We start from the raw sequence: 21,625 nt of genomic DNA, 5'->3' as shown, positions 1-21,625 counted from the left end.
TATGAATGGCCGCTCAGCAAGAAAGAAGCCACTGCTCCAAACTGTCATAAAAATGCCAGACTACGGTTTGCAACTGCACATAGGGAGAAAGATCGTACTTTTTGTAGAAATGTCCTCTGGTTTGATGAAATGAAATTATACTTTTTGGCCATAATGACCATCCTTTTTATTTGGAGGAAAAGGGGGAGGCTTGCAAGCCGAAGAACACTATCCTAACCGAGAGGCACGGGGGTGGCAGCATCATGTTGTGGGGGTGCTTTGCTGCAGGAGGGACTGGTGCACTTCACAAAATAGATGGCATCATGAGGGAGGAAAATTCTGTGGATATATTGAAGCAACATCTCAAGATATCAGTCAGGAAGTTAAAGCTTGGTCGCAAATGGGTCTTCCAAATGGACAATACTTCCAAAGTTGTGGCAAAACGGCTTAAGGACAACAAAGTCAAGGTATTGGAGTGACCATCACAAAGACCTGACCTCAATCCTATAGAAAATTTGTGGGCAGAACTGAAAAAAGCGTGTGTGAGAAAGGAGGCCTACAAACCTGACTCAGTTACACCAGCTCTGTCAGGAGGAATGGGCCAAAATTCACCCAACTTATTATGGAAAGCTTGTGGAAGGCTACCCGAAACGTTTGACCCAAGTTAAACAATTTAAAGGCAATGCTACCAAATACTAATTGAGTGTATGTAAACTTCTGACCCACTGGGAATGTGATGAAAGACATAAAAACTGAAATAAATTATTACTCAGATTAAATGTCAGGAATTATTCAAATGTATTTGGCTAAGGTGTAACTTCCGACTTCAACTGTAGACTTGAAATCACTGGCCACTTTAATAAATGGAACACTAGTCACTTTAATAATGTTTACATATCTTGCATTACTCATCTCATATGTATATACTGTATTCTATACTATTCTACTGTATCTTAGTCTATGCTGCTCTGACATTGCTCATCCATATATACTGTATGTGTATATGTTTAGTTCCATTCCTTAATTAGATTTGTGTGTATTGGGTATATGTTTGGAAATTGCTAGATATTACCTGTTCGATATTACTGCACCGTCGGAGCTAGAAACACAAGCATTTCACTACACTCGCAATAACATCTGCTAAACACATGTATGTGACCAATCAAAATGGATTTGATTTGTGAAGGCTGTAAAGGTGCAGCTATTACCATCACAACTAGGTTAATCTAGGTCGTTAACAGGTATGCCAGTACATCACTGTTTACATTGTGTCTGTTTACATTTAATTTCATACTGGAAGCAACAAGGCAAGCAAAAAAAATCAAATCAAATCAAATTTATTTATATAGCCCTTCGTACATCAGCTGATATCTCAAAGTGCTGTACATAAACCCAGCCTAAAACCCCAAACAGCAAGCAATGCAGGTGTAGAAGCACGGTGGCTAGGAAAAACTCCCTAGAAAGGCCAAAACCTAGGAAGAAACCTAGAGAGGAACCAGGCTATGTGGGGTGGCCAGTCCTCTTCTGGCTGTGCCGGGTGGAGATTATAACAGAACATGGCCAAGATGTTCAAATGTTCATAAATGACCAGCATGGTCGAATAATAATAAGGCAGAACAGTTGAAACTGGAGCAGCAGCACAGCCAGGTGGACTGGAGACAGCAAGGAGTCATCATGTCAGGTAGTCCTGGGGCATGGTCCTAGGGCTCAGGTCCTCCGAGAGAGAGAAAGAGAGAAGGAGAGAATTAGAGAACGCACACTTAGATTCACACAGGACACCGAATAGGACAGGAGAAGTACTCCAGATATAACAAACTGACCCTAGCCCCCCGACACATAAACTACTGCAGCATAAATACTGGAGGCTGAGACAGGAGGGGTCAGGAGACACTGTGGCCCCATCCGAGGACACCCCCGGACAGGGCCAAACAGGAAGGATATAACCCCACCCACTTTGCCAAAGCACAGCCCCCACAACACTAGAGGGATATCTTCAACCACCAACTACCATCCTGAGACAAGGCTGAGTATAGCCCACAAAGACCTCCGCCACGGCACAACCCAAGGGGGTGGGGGGGGGGGGGGGGCGCCAACCCAGACAGGATGACCACATCAGTGACTCAACCCACTCAGGTGACGCACCCCCTCCAGGGACGGCAAGAGAGAGCCCCAGTAAAGCCAGTGACTCAGCCCCTGTAATAGGGTTAGAGGCAGAGAATCCCAGTGGAAAGAGGGGAACCGGCCAGGCAGAGACAGCAAGGGCGGTTCGTTGCTCCAGAGCCTTTCCGTTCACCCTCCCACTCCTGGGCCAGACTACACTCAATCATATGACCCACTGTAGAGATGAGTCTTCAGTAGAGACTTAAAGGTTGAGACCGAGTTTGCGTCTCTGACATGGGTAGGCAGACCGTTCCATAAAAATGGAGCTCTATAGGAGAAAGCCCTGCCTCCAGCTGTTTGCTTAAAAATTCTAGGGACAATTAGGAGGCCTGCGTCTTGTGACCGTAGCGTACGTGTAGGTATGTACGGCAGGACCAAATCAGAGAGATAGGTAGGAGCAAGCCCATGTAATGCTTTGTAGGTTAGCAGTAAAACCTTGAAATCAGCCCTTGCTTTGACAGGAAGCCAGTGTAGAGAGGCTAGCACTGGAGTAATATGATCAAATTTTTTGGTTCTAGTCAGGATTCTAGCAGCCGTATTTAGCACTAACTGAAGTTTATTTAGTGCTTTATCCGGGTAGCCGGAAAGTAGAGCATTGCAGTAGTCTAACCTGGAAGTGACAAAAGCATGGATTAATTTTTCTGCATCATTTTTGGACAGAAAGTTTCTGATTTTTGCAATGTTACGTAGATGGAAAAAAGCTGTCCTTGAAATGGTCTTGATATGTTCTTCAAAAGAGAGATCAGGGTCCAGAGTAACGCCGAGGTCCTTCACAGTTTTATTTGAGACGACTGTACAACCATTAAGATTAATTGTCAGATTCAACAGAAGATCTCTTTGTTTCTTGGGACCTAGAACAAGCATCTCTGTTTTGTCCGAGTTTAAAAGTAGAAAGTTTGCAGCCATCCACTTCCTTATGTCTGAAACACATTCTTCTAGCAAGGGCAATTTTGGGGCTTCACCATGTTTAATTGAAATGTACAGCTGTGTGTCATCCGCATAGCAGTGAAAGTTAACATTATGTTTTCGAATGACATCCCCAAGAGGTAAAATATATAGTGAAAACAATAGTGGTCCTAAAACGGAACCTTGAGGAACACCGAAATTTACAGTTGATTTGTCAGAGGACAAACCATTCACAGAGACAAACTGATATCTTTCCGACAGATAAGATCTAAACCAGGCCAGAACTTGTCCGTGTAGACCAATTTGGGTTTCCAATCTCTCCAAAAGAATGTGGTGATCGATGGTATCAAAAGCAGCACTAAGGTCTAGGAGCACGAGGACAGATGCAGAGCCTCGGTCCGATGCCATTAAAATGTCATTTACCACCTTCACAAGTGCCGTCTCAGTGCTATGATGGGGTCTAAAACCAGACTGAAGCATTTCGTATACATTGTTTGTCTTCAGGAAGGCAGTGAGTTGTTGCGCAACAGCCTTTTCTAAAATTTTTGAGAGGAATGGAAGATTCGATATAGGCCGATAGTTTTTTATATTTTCTGGGTCAAGGTTTGGCTTTTTCAAGAGAGGCTTTATTACTGCCACTTTTAGTGAGTTTGGTACACATCCGGTGGATAGAGAGCCGTTTATTATGTTCAACATAGGAGGGCCAAGCACAGGAAGCAGCTCTTTCAGTAGTTTAGTTGGAATAGGGTCCAGTATGCAGCTTGAAGGTTTAGAGGCCATGATTATTTTCATCATTGTGTCAAGAGATATAGTACTAAAACACTTGAGCGTCTCTCTTGATCCTAGGTCCTGGCAGAGTTGTGCAGACTCAGGACAACTGAGCTTTGAAGGAATACGCAGATTTAAGGAGGAGTCCGTAATTTGCTTTCTAATAATCATAATCTTTTCCTCAAAGAAGTTCATGAATTTATCACTGCTAAAGTGAAAGTCATCCTCTCTTGGGGAATGCTGCTTTTTAGTTAGCTTTGCGACAGTATCAAAAAGGAATTTCGGATTGTTCTTATTTTCCTCAATTAAGTTAGAAAAATAGGATGATCGAGCAGCAGTAAGGGCTCTTCGGTACTGCACAGTACTGTCTTTCCAAATAACTGATATTCAACACAACAACAGTACATTCATTTATTGTTTTGGAATTAGTATAATATAACACAGTGTCCCTCCAAAACTAACCATATTTGGTTATACCCTACTGGGTATTTCCCACCCCCATTTAGCTGAGACAGGTAGAAAAGTTCTCTCTACAGCCCAATATTGTCAATATACCTCTATCAGTGTCAACATTGTATTTGTTTCATTATTGTTTTTTCTCTTAAATTACTAATGGAATTTTCTTGTTGGCACAATAAAAGTAGCCATTGGTAAAAATTATATCATTTGAATTAGTTATCAATATTGCAATGTTTAGAAATGCGGGCTTTAATTTTGAAGGTTTAATGATTACCATACAAAAGTGACGTCCTCGTTTGTGCTGCTGGCAGAATAGTAGTTAGTCACTTCTTGGTTCCTTTCTTGCATCCTTTTTGGTGTGAAAATTATTCTGAATGCACTTAGCTAGCTAACAATATCAACTGTTGGATGCTGATCGAAACCGAATCTCAAACGGAGATACGTTAAAGGGAGAAATACTTTACTCATGCAACGTGCACGCGCAGGCGTGGCTCACGCTCGTTTCCGCCACCCCTCCCCCCTAGCGCGTACACGCGAAGTAATTCATTGTATCGGATTGAAACGAGGGTTATCGACGAAGCACCATTGCCCTGGGAAAACGACTACTAGCCATCTAAACAACAGGTAAAACTACTTTTGAATCACGTATCGCAATAAAAGTTTCATATGACAACATTGGTGAAGTGTAATTATCGGATAAATTGTTAGAAAGTTGTCCCTTACCGTCCTCTGTCTCGCTTTTCCAATCGAGCGGAGGAGTCCTCGATAGCTTCCGCACTGACAGCCAACTGGCTAGTTAGCCAACACTGTTGACAACTAAGCTCCATTGTTTTATCACAAAGTTTTTATCCCCATATGAATTGAATCACGCCCATGTAGTTAACGCATCCACAGAAGTTAACTTGGTACAGCTAGCAGTAACGAGTCAGTATTTCAAACAAACCGGCGTGTCAGTTTGTTGCTAGTTAATGTAACAATTACGTTAGCTAATTAACTTGACCAGTGGTAAACTAGCCAAACTCGAACGTTATCGATCATCAACACGACCATATTCTGATCAGTTAACGGTCAAGTAGTTAACTACTGTGGCTGTTTTTTTGTGTTTTTATTTTACGTGCAATCCTGTAAGCGGGTTCTAACATTGGCTAGCTACGGTAGCTACTCTTCTTAGCTAGTTATGACTGTGTTAGCTATCAAACCCCATTTGTTTAGATCTGATTGGGTGGCTCAGCTTGGCCCATACATTGCAAATATTAGCGTTGGTCTCTAACGACCTCTTTTTGTATTTCATTTTTTTTTTCAATTTTCACTTCAGTGACCAGAGACTGTTTAGCGGGTGGAGAGCTAGCGAAGTGAGTTTGTTTGGAATGTGACGATCTGTTGATGTCTTGACGCCATCTTACTGAACATTTTAATGACCCACCCTATAGGCAAATGTACTTAGCTATAGTAGCTAATGTTAGCTACTTAAATTATTGTCCATCCTAAATAGTCGGAGTTGGTGTCTGGTCAGCCAATAAACTCAAATCTGCATTACCGTTTCTGATTCTGTCTTGCATGTGAGGAACTTCATTGCACTGCTCATGCGGTTAATGGGGACATCACTGATCGCTACGATACTGCGTGACATAAATACTTACCCCTCGATCACACCAACGGTGTTATTGCGCAAAATGGTAGCTATGCAGCAGTATCTGGATACGGGTGAAAGAAAAGTTCAACATTCTGCTACCATTTCTGTCAAACCGTCATTTGACTACCAACCCTGTGGACACCACCATGCCGTGGTAGAAGCTAACGCCTCGACAGTGTAATTGCGTTTTGGTACACCAGAAGTACATTAATTTCCAATGGAACACTGTATTTGCCTTGCAGCATTGAGTTGCAGGGGTAGTTGCACTACGTTCTGTGTGGTGTATACATGTGGGCCACACGTCCCATGTATCTTAGACTGAGTGACATGTTTTCCACCTTGAGTGCACCATTCATTCAGGGTCCTGACTTGTAGTACATTCAACAATTAGTTTCACCCGAGCATCAATCCAATAACTAAATAGACGGCATCATTCTCTCTCCCTCCTCCTTGCACACATATTTACATGAGGAAACTCACTCAACAGTTATTAGTGGGGATTACCAGCTTACGGTGTAGGGTATACACCACACCTGCAGTTTGTTCTGAATCAACAGGTTAACATTGGTTGTTGATCTCTGCCCAGGCAGGGAATTGTAGGACACTGACAGACAACCAGCGGGTTAAATATAAGCGTAAACTATCCCTTAACCTCTGCTGGTGCTGAACCCTGTGTTTTTCCTCTGGGGGGGTCATTCAAGAATACAAGTTTGGCTGTACGCTTTGCTTTCCCCACAATAGTGTTGAAGAGTCCAGTCAATCGATCGCACTGATCCTATGAGGCCACGGACGCTGTGAAAACCTGTTCAACATGAGGCTGTTATCTTGTGTTTCTTCATGCGTCTTCTCTCTTCTCAGGCATGGCGGCGATTCGTAAGAAGCTGGTGATCGTGGGAGATGGTGCCTGTGGGAAGACCTGTCTGTTGATAGTCTTCAGCAAAGACCAGTTCCCTGAGGTCTACGTACCCACTGTCTTTGAGAACTATGTGGCTGACATCGAGGTGGACAGCAAGCAGGTAATGCATACAGATGCAACCACACGCTGTCTATTTCTCAGTTGAATGTGTAAACCAGGTTAGGTGGAATATATAGGCCTAATTGCTAGCAGGTTTTCAGGGGTGGCTTCAGTGTTGGCGTGTTTCAACGGTGGCATTGCTGGTCTTGGCTGTCGTGGTATCGGCTGGTTAGGATTGAGCTGAATTTAGGAGGAGGCAGATGGGTATAATGGCATGGCACATGTTTATTCAGTTGACCATGTAATAAAAACATATTAGGTGCAGCATATGCTCCTGAATAATGTGATGCATATGTAATCTAAAGCTGTAATGTAAGATCTTATGGCACTTTATTAGATAGAGGTCCGAGGGGGTTATAAACCCAGGTGTCCTGTCCTCAATATGCTTTGACCAGAAATCTGGGACGTCTAGCCTAGTTTTTATTGGCTAAATTAATTCCACTTCATGTGTCATACTCATAGAAGTGTCTTGCTCTAATTTGCTTTTCCCACTTACCCATTGGTAGTGAATTTTATTTTTTCCCTTTAGTGTGTCAGTGATGAATGCCTTCATGAAATGTCCAGTTATCCATTTTCAAAGTGTTGTTTTTCTGACATTGTCCTCTTGTTCATTAGTCATTGAAGTTGACCTACCTCTAAAACCAATATCCAGTTTTTCCAAACAATGTCCTGTATGTCCACGGAGGTCTGCAGTAGGCAGACCTCATTAACTGTTGAATTTACACTTGACTCTCTTTATATAGATGGCACATCTATGGTTTATTTCTGTTGGCCGGTTTTTGCTGATAAACCAAGTCACTAGAACAGCTGCCATCCATCCACATGAACACTAGCAGCTGCCATCCGTCTGCATGAACACCTTGTCCAGTAGGGACTAAATAGGAAATAGTTTTGAAATGGGCAGTCTTCTAAGATGAAAAATAGATATATTGGATTGTGGGTAGTACGGCCCCGGTTTCAAAACAAGGTCCCGGTTTGATACATATTGTAGTTCCATATGTATGTTGTATAGCAAGTCCATAAAGAATCACAATCCTCAACGGTATAGAGATGTTTGTTGTTGTTGCACGTCTAGCCCTATGTGCATTGCCAGTGGTGGTTGTCTACTCTGTACTAGGTGGAGCTGGCTCTGTGGGATACAGCTGGCCAAGAGGACTACGACAGGCTTCGCCCCCTCTCCTACCCCGACACTGACGTCATCCTCATGTGCTTCTCCATTGACAGCCCAGACAGTTTGGGTGAGGTCACACACACACACACACTCAGACTTGCCCTCTGTCTTACCATCATCAGCACACAGTTTTCTTTTATGCCCATTGCCATTGCTGGAATAGAGGTGGTTTGTTCAGCCCATTCTGGCTAGTGAAGTTCTCACTCACACACAAGCATAAGACAGCAATAGCTCTTCTCTCCAACCTTCTGCACTGTACACTACCTACAGCTGGCCTAGCGCACTGGGGGATTGGCGCGTGTGCCTGTCTGACCCCCCTCCCCCCAACATTTTGCTCTTTTACAGAGAACATTCCAGAGAAATGGACTCCCGAGGTCAAACACTTCTGTCCCAACGTTCCCATCATCCTCGTAGGCAACAAGAAGGACCTGCGCAATGATGAACACACACGTCGCGAGCTGGCCAAGATGAAACAGGCACGTAGAAAGAACACCAATGTTTCCCATCTCTACACCAACTCTTCAGACGATAAACGAACTAGGTTGAGAAATAAAGTTCCACATTGGCCACAAAGCTTTTGGGGAACTTGCCCTAGGTCTATACCAGGAATGGGCAACATTGATGGGGGTGGGGGCCACAATCTGAACTCCTCTTGAGGGACCGCAGTTGCTCGGGGGGTCTGCGTACCCACATCCATCCCTCCCACATTGTGAGCAAAACATATTAGTGCCCCCCTCCCTCTTGACAGCGGGAGACATTGTTGAAGTTTTAGAGTTAATTTCATGCAATTCTACACATTTTGTCATGGGGGTGTTGCAGTTTTAAAGCAGGTTTGCTGTTACTCAAAACTTTGCCATAGGGTGAAGACGACGTAGCAATTTTATAACAAATGTAATTTATTCTGCTTGTTTTGCCATGAGGTGAAGGTGGAAAAGTGTATTTTTTTTAGAGCCAATTTCCTACAATTCTACACATTTTGCCACATTGTGGAAATAATTTTTTGTATTTTTTTATATGATATCTGAGTGAGACTAAAGAAATCTATGTGGGTACCCGGCAATGTTCCCTTAAATTCTTTCCTGCACTGGTTTGCTGAGCGCAAACTTAAACGTTGTAAATAATGAAGTGCAACTTCCAGCAAAAAAACAAGATAAGAAAATACAACCCATAACATTTAAACATGGAAATAGCTGTTCAGTCTACAGTAGCAGCCAATGTGTGGTGTTCAATGTAGGTCGACATTCCATGAGACTTTTGAAAAGACTATGCAGGGCTTGACATTAACCTGTTTATCCACTTGTCCTTCAGACAAGGTGACTGAAAATGTTTGATACAAGAAACCACTTTCAAAATAAAATGCACTGTTATTCCCATACCATTATTACAGAGAATCAGACAATTGATATGAAGGCCTTAAAAAGGGCCCACTGGCCACCAGTTTATTTTATATACTTTTTTATTTGACCTTTTTATGGAACTAGGCAAGTCAGTTAGAACCGATTCTTATTTACAACGACGGCCTTTTCCATCCCTGGCATATGCCATTCAGCTGTATCACTCTTTCCCCATTATATGGTCAGTGTATTGGTTGTCCTGACAGTGTCTCTTGACTCTCTCTGTAGGAGCCAGTGAAGCCAGAGGAGGGCCGCGACATGGCCAACAGGATTGGAGCGTTCGGCTACATGGAGTGCTCAGCCAAGTCGAAGGATGGGGTGCGGGAGGTGTTTGAGATGGCCACCAGGGCGGCGCTACAGGCCCGGAGGGGCAAGAAGAGCAATAAATGTCTCCTGCTGTAGAGTGCATGACAGGACCATGTACCAGGGGCTCTGGCAAGTGTGTGGTTGGAGAAGCACCCGTTTACATCCCACCAAATCCCTGACCCCCTCCTCCACGCCCCTCACACTCGCCGGCCGCTGGAGCTTGTCTCCTTGCTTTGGGAGATGATCCCTGAACGTAGGTTTTTTTTCTAGTTATTATTTTTTTTTTTTACTCATTTTTAAAAAGTAATGGAAAACATTTATCAGTATTTAAATTGGAGGTGAGGGGAGAACCCGGGACTGCTTTTTGTTTTAAAATGCTTTACCTTGAAATCTTTCACCTTCCAAATGCTGTTGTTGGGCCTGTCGGGAGAAGGGCTGGCCTCGGGACTGCCAGTTAAGTGCTCTGCCTGCCTGGACTCTGTGTTGGCTGCTTTCAGTTTGTTTGGAACACAAACAGGGCTGATAACTGCTTTAAATTGTAGTCTCTGTTATGTACAAATCATTCTTAGTTTTTGGATGTGAAACCGTAAAGTAAGTGTTGGAACAAATAAACAGGAAAACATGATGTATGCAAATCTGTAAATATAAGGCATGGGTATATTCATATGTACACACGTACATAACTGGAAACTGTATTTTTAAACTAGCCTTAGTTACATTGTGTAATAAATTACGTTCTTTAACACATTTCCTTTTTTTTGTGGTGTGGGAATTGAATGACTGCACTAGTGAGGATGTTTTTCTGAGATGTTAAAGGTTGAGAACCACCTGACAACAATCTTAATTTATTTGACAAAGCCCTTTTTAGATCAGTGGTTGTTACAAAACGCTTAACAGATACCCACCCATAAGAGCAAGCAATGCAGAAGCACAGTGGTCAGGAAAAACTCCCTAGCCTAGAGAGAAGAAACCAGGAGTGCCCAGACTCAGTGGTGACCAGTCCAAATCTGAGTTGGCTATTTTTTTTGACATATGCTTGGGGTCAATAAGGATTCCAAGTTTGTTTTTTTTTAATATACAATTACATTCTTGTCGAATATTAATCAATTATGCTGTTTGTAAGAAGGTCAAGCTTCTAGCCCCTTACATTGTGACAATTGGCTATTAAATTACAACTTCATAGCTGGCACAAAATACTTCGTGCCAGGTTTGAGACGAGTCATTCTGTTTGCGGAGCTTCAATATTTGTCTGCTGTCAAGACTGCAACTGAAAAAACAACGGATAACCATTTGAGGCAGCAAAATCTGACACGGCTGCTAAAAAGGAAGGAAACCCGTCACCGAGCCCCCACCCTCAGCCGGTTACACCCAAACACCCATCTCGAAAGGCTGATGTATTGCACAGCTTCGCTCTTTCTTGTGCAAGGCTTGAGAGGAGCCGTGGCCATGAGGCTAGAGCTGAAAAAGCCTCCGTTACCGCCTAGTCATTCTCGGCCTGTTCTCTCATCTCAGCCTCCACCGACCGAGGCCAGCTTGGTAATAGCGCACTGTATAGTCAAACTGCGGCTTTATATACCGGACTATTTTTAGCCTCAAAGAGTGAAACTATTTTTAACCAATATGAGCTCATCTTTCTCTGGGCCGCCCAATGAAGGGGAGGGGTAGTTTGGAGGCGGGTTAAACGACGAGTAGGCCTATCTGCTGTGAGTGGCTGCTCGACCTGCACAGTGTTTAATATATTTCCGAAACAACACGGATTGCCTTGCAGTGATTCATCGGCGCCAAAATGTTTTGGACTCGCCCAGATGAAAAACACCATACCCATGGTCAGGTTTTTTGGTCTGAACTATTTTTTTTATGCCACTTTGTTGCTTCTAGAAAGCCAAGACGATGGTCCGTACCCACAGTGTATCGAAGTCACCTCCAGTCTGTCAACCCACAAATGACTCAGTGAAGAGCCGTTACAAAAAAAAAGGATCCGGATGTCTAGGCTTGTTTTTACCTAGTATGTTGCTCTTTCTGGCCTTGACATATGCTACACCCTATAATAACAGTAAAACTAGATTAGAAATTGCAACACTTGATCAGATAACCCATCACATCAGTGTGCATTCTAGACAGTCTATCTCACACACACAATTGACTCGAGCGTTGTTCTGTTGACCTAGTGCTATCATCCCTCTGCAAATTCCATTTCACATTCCTAGAATGTAGTAGACCTAGCCCTATAACGCATACTGCCTACCAGTCTGATAAGTTTCACCCATAACCCATTCCAAAGGGCTGTAAAGAAAAAAGATAAAGACGTGGCCTTGATGTGCGACATTCTTGTTCGACACTGAATTGTCCTTTGTTCACCAGCGCAGGTAACAAAATACTTGCATAACTACTGTAAATCGCTCTGGATAACAGCGTCCGCGAAACGACTAAAATGTCAAATGCTTCAAAATTAAGTTCAGCACAAGACACTAACAGTTGCCATCAGTAGGTATATTTGAATGGTTTATGATCGATTAGCATGTTATGTCTTATTATTATTGTAAATGATTTTGAACTCCACAGGTGAGGGACATGGGTAAAAGACAGTGATCCCTTATTGTCACCAATCTCGTGCAACCACCAAGCCAAGATAATGCAAATCCTGTGCCCACTGCCCAGTCCCAAGACAATTAGTTCACAGTCACCCATTTCTTTATCTACGAGTGCATGAATAGGGGGTGGTTTTGGGACATGACGGTCTGCAACGCTTTTCTTATTTTCCACTTGCATTCTTACAGCGACGCCCTTCGGTAAATTAATGTAGTTGCACTTTGGCTCAAATGAGGTTGGCCACTGGGTAGTCTAAGCCACATGGTGGCGCCAAGGCCCTATGATTATGAAAAAGGACATACGTAGTCGACAACCAAAAGCCTGGCATTTAAAATGCATAATTCCTTCTGCCCTACCATGAGGTCAATTTGGCAATTGATTGTATGCTATTCTACCATAAGATGTGACGTGGAGAGACAATATTAATAGGTCTGGTTAATTGGCTTCTCAAAAAGACAAAGAAACAATACACTTAGCTATATTGACTTTCATTAGCCACAAATGAGCAATACTTCTTAGAAACCATAGTTAGAAGTACTACTACTACTAAGTAGTAAGAAGAAGATAGTAGAGGAGAAACAAAGGAGGAAGTAAACGAAAGGTTTTTTCTGGAGTTGAATTCCATAAGAGTCTCCAAGCACAAGGCCAACAGGTCAGAAAAGGGCAAATGAGCCTAGTTAATTAAAGCAAAATATCAATTGTAATTGATACAAGAAAACTTTGACCTTCATCTCAAATACTAAATACATCTTACTCGTCCCCAATGTCCTTTCAGCACAGCTCAATATTTACTCTGGCCATTTTCTTTTTATATATATATATATATATTTTAATATGACCCCTTTTTCTCCCCAATTTCATGGTTTCGTGGTATCCAATTGTTGTAGTAGCTACTATCTTGTCTCATCGCTACAACTCCCGTACGGGCTCGGGAGAGACGAAGGTTGAATGTCATGTGTCCTCCAATTCACAACCCAACCAAGCCACACTTAACACAGCGCCATCCAACCCGGAAGCCAGCCGCACCAATGTGTCGGAGGAAACACTGCACCTGGCAACCTTGGTTAGCGCGCATTGTGCCCACCACAGGAGTCGCTGGTGCACGATGAGACAAGTTCATCCCTACTGGCCAAGCCCTCCCTAACCCAGACAACACTAGGCCAATTGTGCGTCGCCCCACAGACCTCCCGGTCGCGGCCGGTTACGACAGAGCCTGGGCGCGAACCCAGAGTCTCTGATGGCACAGCTGGCGCTGCAGTAGAGCGCCCTTAACCACTGCGCCACCCGGGAGGCCCACCCTGGCCATTTTCAATGTGCTGATGTTGTCTCTAGAATTGGAACCTTCCTTCTCCCTAATTTTGAGCTTCCTGGCTTCCTCCAACGTCTGCCTCTTCTGTTCCCTCTCCTCCCTGTCCAGCAGTCCTCCAGCGTCTGCCTCTTCTGTTCCCTCTCCTCCCTGTCCAGCAGTCCTCCAGCATCTGGCTCTTCTGTTCCCTCTCCTCCCTGTCCAGCGGTCCTCCAGCGTCTGCCTCTTCTGTTCCCTCTCCTCCCACCCTGTCCAGCGGTCCTCCAGCGTCTGCCTCTTCTGTTCCCTCTCCTCCCACCCTGTCCAGCGGTCCTCCAGCGTCTGCCTCTTCTGTTCAGCTTTCAGCAGCTTTGCCCGGTTAATTTGCTCCTGCTCTGTGTGGGTGATGTCATGCCCTAGTACCCCATTCTGCTCCTCGTTGTAATGGGTTTGCTCAATCCTCTTCTGGTTGCGGTCTTTAACCTTTTCGTTCACCCCGCGAATCACCTTCCTTCATTGCCCTTCTCCTTTTTGGGCTCTTCACTTCCTTCTTTCCTCTCTGAGGTCCTTCCCCTCCTCCTCATTGGCACGTGCCTCCCTCTTCTTAGTCTCACCACTGAGGCTGGAGCTCTCGCTGCCACTGGACTCTCTCTTCCTCCTCTATCACTAGGAAGGACTTTGAGTTCCTCTTCAGCTGGTCAATGTAGTTCCTGCATTGAGTTTCGTAGGGTTTGGCCTCGGCCTGGAATTCAGTGTCCCCAGCCTCCTGGAGGAGCCGCTGCTTAGCCTCTCGGAGCTCTTCAAGGGGAATGATCCGTCCCCTGTAAACCACATCTACATCTACACTTTCTCTCTCATCAAACTCAATATCCCGTACTTAACATTGGGCCTCAGCAGCAGTCATCGTGGCCTCTGGAGCTTGGCTGGGCTCGGGATTTTGGTTGGACTCTAGAGCTGGGCCATTCTGGGTCTGGAGCCAAGAGTCAGATGTGAGGTCGGCCTGAGACCTTCCCTTGCAGACAATGAACCTGGACATGGGAACAGCCACAGCCGGCTCCCACTTCTTGTTCTCATTCTGCACCTTATTCTGCACCTTCTCCAGATACATCCCTTCCCAGGTTTTCTCCCTCCTCTGTCGCCTTTCCTCTCCAACAGTTCTATCCTCTGCCATCTTTTGCCAGATAAGACAATGACTTTATTACACATCATCATCAAGCATACACACGGACACATCCAAACATAAACAATACATACAAACCTGTTTTTGTCCAGGTTGGTAAGACTCTCCATCTCTCTGAGTCTGTTGAACTCCCTCAATCTATCCTGCTGTTTCACGGCCAAGTGGGTCTCTCCCTCGGTCATTACAACGGTCTCCCTCAGTCTCTCATCCCACTGGTTTTCCACCTCATGATGCCTCTGCTCTTCCTTACCTCTCTCTCCTCATCCTCCTCCTCTGCCTCTTTCTCCAAAGCCTCAGCTCTTCTGCCCGTCGTTCCTTCTTTGAGCCAGCTTTTTCTTTCTCTCCCTTTCCTTCTCCAGCTCTCTCTCTCTCTCTCCTCTCTTTGTCCTTTGAATGCGAACACTGAGTAATTACACAAGGATTCTCTTGGACTCAGCTACTATTCTCAAGCTATAATAACAGCATCACAATTCAAAGAAATAAGCCTGCCGAATCGCATCTGACGGCTTCCCTTCTCTGCCTGTTTCTCCATGTCCTCCTGGCCTGTCTCACCATCCTGTACTGGCAACTCTCTCTGATTCAGGGCTTCTCATGATCCCACTCTGTTTCTGTAAATATGTTTTACACGCTTTATTAACTACCACAATGCTACAACTACCATCTACTACTACTGTACTACAGCTGCTGCTAATGATAATCCTATCATAATATCTGCCTCACCTGCTACCGTCTCATTCTCTCAATCGGCTGCTGTTTCTTCCGAGAGGCTTTGTCCATCGTAGTCATTCTGAGCTGATAGTCGTAGTCCTTCACGTTCTGGTCTTCCCGGCAGAAGAGTTTTGAATTCCTCCATCTCTGCATCCTTCTTGCTCTCTGTCTCCCCTGAAGCGTTTCTCTTTCTCCAAACTCGATCTTCTCCCTTAGAACTATCTCCATCTTCCTTGCCATTTTTCTCTGGGTCTCCTTTTCTTTCGCCATCTCCCTCTCTCTCTCTCTCTCTCTCTCATCCTCTAACTCCTCTCTTCTCTCCACCTCTCTCTCTGGATCCTTCTCTTGCACCTTTCAGTTAGGCTTCTCCTGGCCTCCTGCACTCTCTCCACTTCTCCTTCTCGTTCCTCCTCCATTTGACAGACTTTGTCTCAAGTGCTCTACCTCGCTCGCTCTCTACTCACACCTCTCCAATTCTTTGTGCAGCAAGTTGTTACACTTGCACCTCAGCTTTGCAGTGATGGTCTTTGTTCTTACTGGTCCGTTCTTAAATACATTTTGACCTTTGACCCACGGGTCAAGATCGCTCACTTTATCCGCCATTCTTAATTCTGTAAAACATAGAAATCCACTTTCTGTTCATAGAAAATCGTGTTTTATATCTCAGAGGAGATGTCAATTCGTTAATAGGCGAACGGAAGAGTGTCCTTCCCTTCTCGATAGCCACCATTCATCGAGATAGTCATGTGTAGGCTATCCTACCTGAGTCCTTCGCGGAAGAGTTTTTAAATCTGCCACACCCTCTTTGATTCAGCTTTTGTTTTGTCAGAGGAGAAATGCATGCACATGTTTAAAAACAATGTGCTTCTTGCTACGTAAAAGAATACTATAAAATGTCTTGCACAACTAACTCTATTTGTTTTTATCACTTTACACATTTATTTTGGGATCCACCCCAGTAAACCTAATTTGCCTGATGATGTGCGAGTGGAGGACAGTCTCATTTCATACAAGGGCATTTTCATCCACGTTCCCTCTCCCCGTCGCCTCTCCTAGATTGCCTTTGACCTTTTTCAAAAGGAGGCAAGAGAGGATGGAGGAGAGAGGACACAGGAGTTTAGCAAATTCAATTGAGAAATGGCCATTGACTTGAATGGGGATGACCTTTCTATTCTTTCTATTTCCATGGTTACCGCCACCTCTAATCCTAAAACTTGACCCACACCCACACTGGCCACACCCACACTGATCGCTTCTACCAATTTCCATTATTTACTATTCATAAAAACACCCATTTGAACCTCTTCTTTTTTTACCCATGGCGTACCCAGTGTCTTTTTACATTTTACAATTGCATTTATACTTTGGTGTCAGAAAGTTGCAATTACGACACTTCTACAGTCTATGGTCACACAGATCATTTTGATAAATATAACTATGTCTACTCACCAAAATCCGCCACTCAACTGTCTGTCTCTGTCTGTTCCCCACTATCAAAGCTCTTGCATTCTAATTCTTTAGGTTCTTTCCCCATGACAACTGTGGCATTATGTTTTGTGACATCATCAGCAAACCATGAACATAGTATTTAGATTGTTCTATCCATTCCACATCATGCCTTACTGTTACATCATTAAAAATCATGACCGAATAGTATTTAAGCAGGGCAAAAAAAACTCATTAATAAAGTAATTCATATGAACAATACTACTAATATCTTAAATAGAAATGCTAGCAGGTCAACCACCCTTGCTAGATGATGACGCCAACTCAACCCCAAAGCATCATGCCATTTCAGTTTTCTTGATTTAACTTTGAAACATTTTCCTTGTAATAAAATCCAAACAGGTAAAGGGAAAATGGAGGCTGTGTTCATTCTCAAGGCTGTACCCATAGTAGTCATGAGAGGGCAGCACAGTTACAGACGCATAAATATCATACTCCCAAAACATGTACACCTCTGTTACAATAACAAGGGGGTATGACATTTGTGCGTCTGTAACTTTTTCACTCATCATTTTTCACGATTCATCCAGAACTAGCCGTAATCATGGTAGCGTCCACATTAATGTAGTAGAAACATTCTATTCTTATTTGTGTCCAAAATAACACAATACATTTTTACAAAATAATCTTGAAACACAACCAAAACAAGCAAATGCATCCAACAAGTTTAAAGAGTCACAAACTTGATGCAATCATTGTGTGCTAGGAATATGGGACCAAATACTACACTTTGGACTACTTTAATACTTTTGGTCCTCTAAAATGGGGGGGACTATGTACAAAAGGTGTTGTAGTTTCTAAACGGTTCACCCAGTATGAACAACCCTCAAATGAATGCTGACAGTCTGCACTTTAACCTCATAGTCATGTATTATTTCAAATCCAACGTGCTGGAGTACGGAGCCAAAACAACAAAAAATGTGTCACTGTCCCAATACTTTTGTAGCTCACTGTACCGCTATGCAGCTGTAGGATCATAATTTGATCATTCTTTTGCTTCTGAGAATTTCCCTTTACAGCAGGAAAGGCAAACTTGTAGTGTATTTAAAAAAAAAACATTTAAACCTGAAGTTTATAATTTCCACTTAGAAAATGCTAACTTGATTTGCCCTAACAAAAAAATGCATCAACCCCGACAAAAATGTCCATTAATTATACACGTTGGACTACTTTAATACACATATAAGTGAGTATTTGTCCTTGTGTCTTCAAGACACCAACAGTTATTTTGATTAGCTATTGGCTGTGGTAGCCCTACAGTGCATTCGGAAAGTATTCAGGCCCCTTCACTTTTCCCACATTATTTTTAACGGTACAGCCTTATTCTAGAATGGATTAAATAAAACAAATAAAAACCTCATCAATCTACACACAATACCCCATAATGACAAAGTGAAAACTGGTTTTTAGAAAGTTCAGCAAATTTATTACAAATAAAAAAACAGAAATACCCAATTTACATAAGTATTCGGATATTTTGCCGTGAGACTCGAAATTGTATCCTGTTTCCATTGAATTGAATTCATTTTGGGTAACAGACATATACAACAAATGTATAATGTGGACCCAGAGGATATCACTTGAAAGTATTAATTAAAACGCTTGTTTCCAAAGTGGTCCTCGATGGTAAAAACAATGACACATATAATGATTTAAAAGGCCAGTCAAAATGACAAACAACCATAAATACATTCATTTATATTGACGTCCTGTAAAGTGGCACTATTCGCTGCACTTCTCCCTAACCTTAAAAATCATCCATATTCATTTCACATTAAAACAATCTATTCATTTCACATCATAATAAAAAAAAAAAATGAAACACCTGACCAAGCAGTAGGGTGTACAAGGGGCAGTGGAGTGGTTTCTCTTACTCAGACAACCTTGTCCAAATGAAAACCTTTGCCTGCTTTTTAAAGCTATTTTTACTTTTTTCTTTGCTTGATCTCCAAGGGAACGCTATTCCACAGACAAATGCCCGTATGGGAAAAACATGCTCCTCGCAGTACTGTTTACTCTTGAGATTTTACAAGACATAACACCAGGTCTGGTATTGTGACTGTGTTGGTTATAGACCATGTCAATGTGGTTTTTCATGTAACCTGGGGAATGATTATTTAAGATGTTAAACGTATTATTAAGTTTAAGTTGGTCCACTCTGGACTCCAAAGGCAGCAAGCCCATCTCCTGGAACTCCTGTACCCCTATGATATTCAGCATATAACATTATTTTGCAGGACCGGCATTCTCTTTTTTCAGCTTTTTTGATAGCCAACTATACCAAGCAGAGCAGGCATAATCAAAATGACACTGAATCAAGGTTGAGACAAGCAGTTTCTTAACATTAATGTTAAAATATCTAGTGTTACGATACAAACATTTACATTTATTTGCCATTTTAGAAAGACTTTTAGCAGCAATCAGGTCTCCATAAAGGGATTGATCTAGGGACACACCAAGGTAAGATACACTTGTTTTAGAATCAATCTCCTTGCCTGCACAGATTACCGTTATCTTGTCAGCCTGAAGCAGTCTACGTTTTGTTCCAAACAAAATCGATTCAGTTTTTCCCAAATGGAGTGACAATTTGTTGTCAGACAACCAATCTCTAACAAAATGCAATTCCTTACTCAGGGCCTCCTCTATGTAAATTGTATCCTTCCCTGATACCAGCATGGCTGAATCATCAGCATAAAGCAAGAGTTTGCACTTTACTGTATCTGGCATATCATTAACGTATATAATAAATAAGAGAGGCCCTAAAATTGATCCCTGCGGGACTCCACAGGATATTTCTTTGGCCTCTGACAGAACATCACCAACATTACATACAGTTGAAGTCGGAAGTTTACATACACCTTAGCCAAATACATTTAAACTCAGCTTTTCACAATTCCTGACATTTAATCCTACTAAAAATTCCCTGTCTTAGGTCAGTTAGGATCACCACTTTATTTTAAGAATGTGAAATGTCAGAATAATAGTAGACAGAATTATTTATTTTAGATTCTATTTCTTTCATCAAGTTCTCAGTGGGTCAGAAGATTACATACACTCAATTAGTATTTGGTAGCATTGGCTTTCAATTGTTTAACTTGGGTCAACAGTTTTGGGTAGCCTTCCACAAGCTTCCCACAATAAGTTGGGTGAATTTTGTCCCATTCCTCCTGACAGAGCTGGTGTAACTGAGTCAGGTTTGTAGGCCTCCTTGCTTGCACACACTTCTTCAGTTCTGCTCACAAATTTTCTATAGGATTGAGGTCAGGGCTTTGTGATGGTCACTCCAATACCTTGACTTTGTTGTCCTTAAGCCATTTTGCCACAACTCTGTAAGTATGCTTGGTGTCATTGTCCATTTGGAAGACCCATTTGCGACCAAGCTTTAACTTCCTGACTGATGTCTTGAGATCTTGCTTCAATATATCCACATAATTTTCCTCCCTCATGATGCCACGTGTTTTGTGAAGTGCACCAGTCCCGCCTGCAGCAAAGCACCCCCACAACATGATGCTGCTACCCCCGTGCTTCACGGTTGGGATGGTGTTCTTCGGCTTGCAAGCCTCCCCCTTTTTCCTCCAAACATAACGATGGTCATTAGGGCCAAACAGTTCTATTTTTGTTTCATCAGACCAGAGGGCATTTCTCCAAAAAGTACGATCTTTCTCCCCATGTGCAGTTGCAAACCGTAGTCTGGCTTTTTCATGGCGGTTTTGGAGCAGTGGCTTCCTCCTTGCTGAGAGGCCTTTCAGGTTATGTCGATATACAACTTGTTTTACTGTGGATATTGATAATTTTGTACCTGTTTCCTCCAGCATCATCACACGGTCCTTTGCTGTTGTTCTGGGATTGATTTGACTTTTCGCACCAAAGCACGTTCATCTCTAGGAGACAGAACGTGTCTCCTTCCTGTGCGGTATGACGGCTGCGTAGTCCCACAGCTTTAATAATGGGAATTGATGGGAAATGATGTAAAATATATCACTAGCCACTTTAAACAATGCTACCTAATATAATGTTTACATACCCTACATTATTCATCTCATATGTATACGTATATACTGTACTCTATATCATCTACTGCATCTTTATGTAATATATGTATCTCTAGCCACTTTAACTATGCCACTTTGTTTACATGCTCATCTCATATGTATATACTGTACTCGATACCATCTACTGTATCTTGCCTATGCCGCTCTGTACCATCACTCATCCATATATCTTTATGTACATATTCTTTATCCCCTTACACTTGTGTGTATAAGACAGTAGTTTTGAAATTGTTAGTTAGATTACTTGTTGGTTATTACTGCATTGTCGGAACTAGAAGCACAAGCATTTCGCTACACTCGCATTAACATCTGCTAACCATGTGTATGTGACAAATACAATTTGATTTGATTTGGTGTTTATACTTGCGTACTATTGTTTGTACAGATGAACGTGGTACCTTCAGGTGTTTAGAAATTGCTCCCAAGGATGAACCAGACTTGTGGAGGTCTCCAATTATATTTCTGAGGTCTTTCTTTTGATGTTCCCATGATGTCAAGCAAAGGGGCACTGAGG

General features: G+C 42.8%; 1 protein-coding gene across 1 annotated transcript; it reads left to right on the top strand.

Annotated features, from left to right (window-relative positions):
- Positions 1–4,574: 4,574 nt before the first annotated feature.
- Positions 4,575–10,538, top strand: rhoab (ras homolog gene family, member Ab). Its single transcript, XM_021615701.2, has 5 exons — positions 4,575–4,896; positions 6,764–6,921; positions 8,038–8,158; positions 8,437–8,567; positions 9,714–10,538. Exons 2-5 carry the CDS (start codon positions 6,766–6,768, stop codon positions 9,885–9,887), a joined length of 582 nt encoding a protein of 193 aa, XP_021471376.1. The 5' UTR covers positions 4,575–4,896; positions 6,764–6,765; the 3' UTR covers positions 9,888–10,538.
- The last annotated feature ends 11,087 nt before the right edge of the window (positions 10,539–21,625 follow it).

Source organism: Oncorhynchus mykiss, chromosome 9, assembly GCF_013265735.2.
Source record: "Oncorhynchus mykiss isolate Arlee chromosome 9, USDA_OmykA_1.1, whole genome shotgun sequence".
Lineage (NCBI taxonomy): Eukaryota > Metazoa > Chordata > Actinopteri > Salmoniformes > Salmonidae > Oncorhynchus > Oncorhynchus mykiss.
Note: the sequence above shows the minus strand (reverse complement) of the source record. Positions and strands in the feature narration are given on the sequence as shown.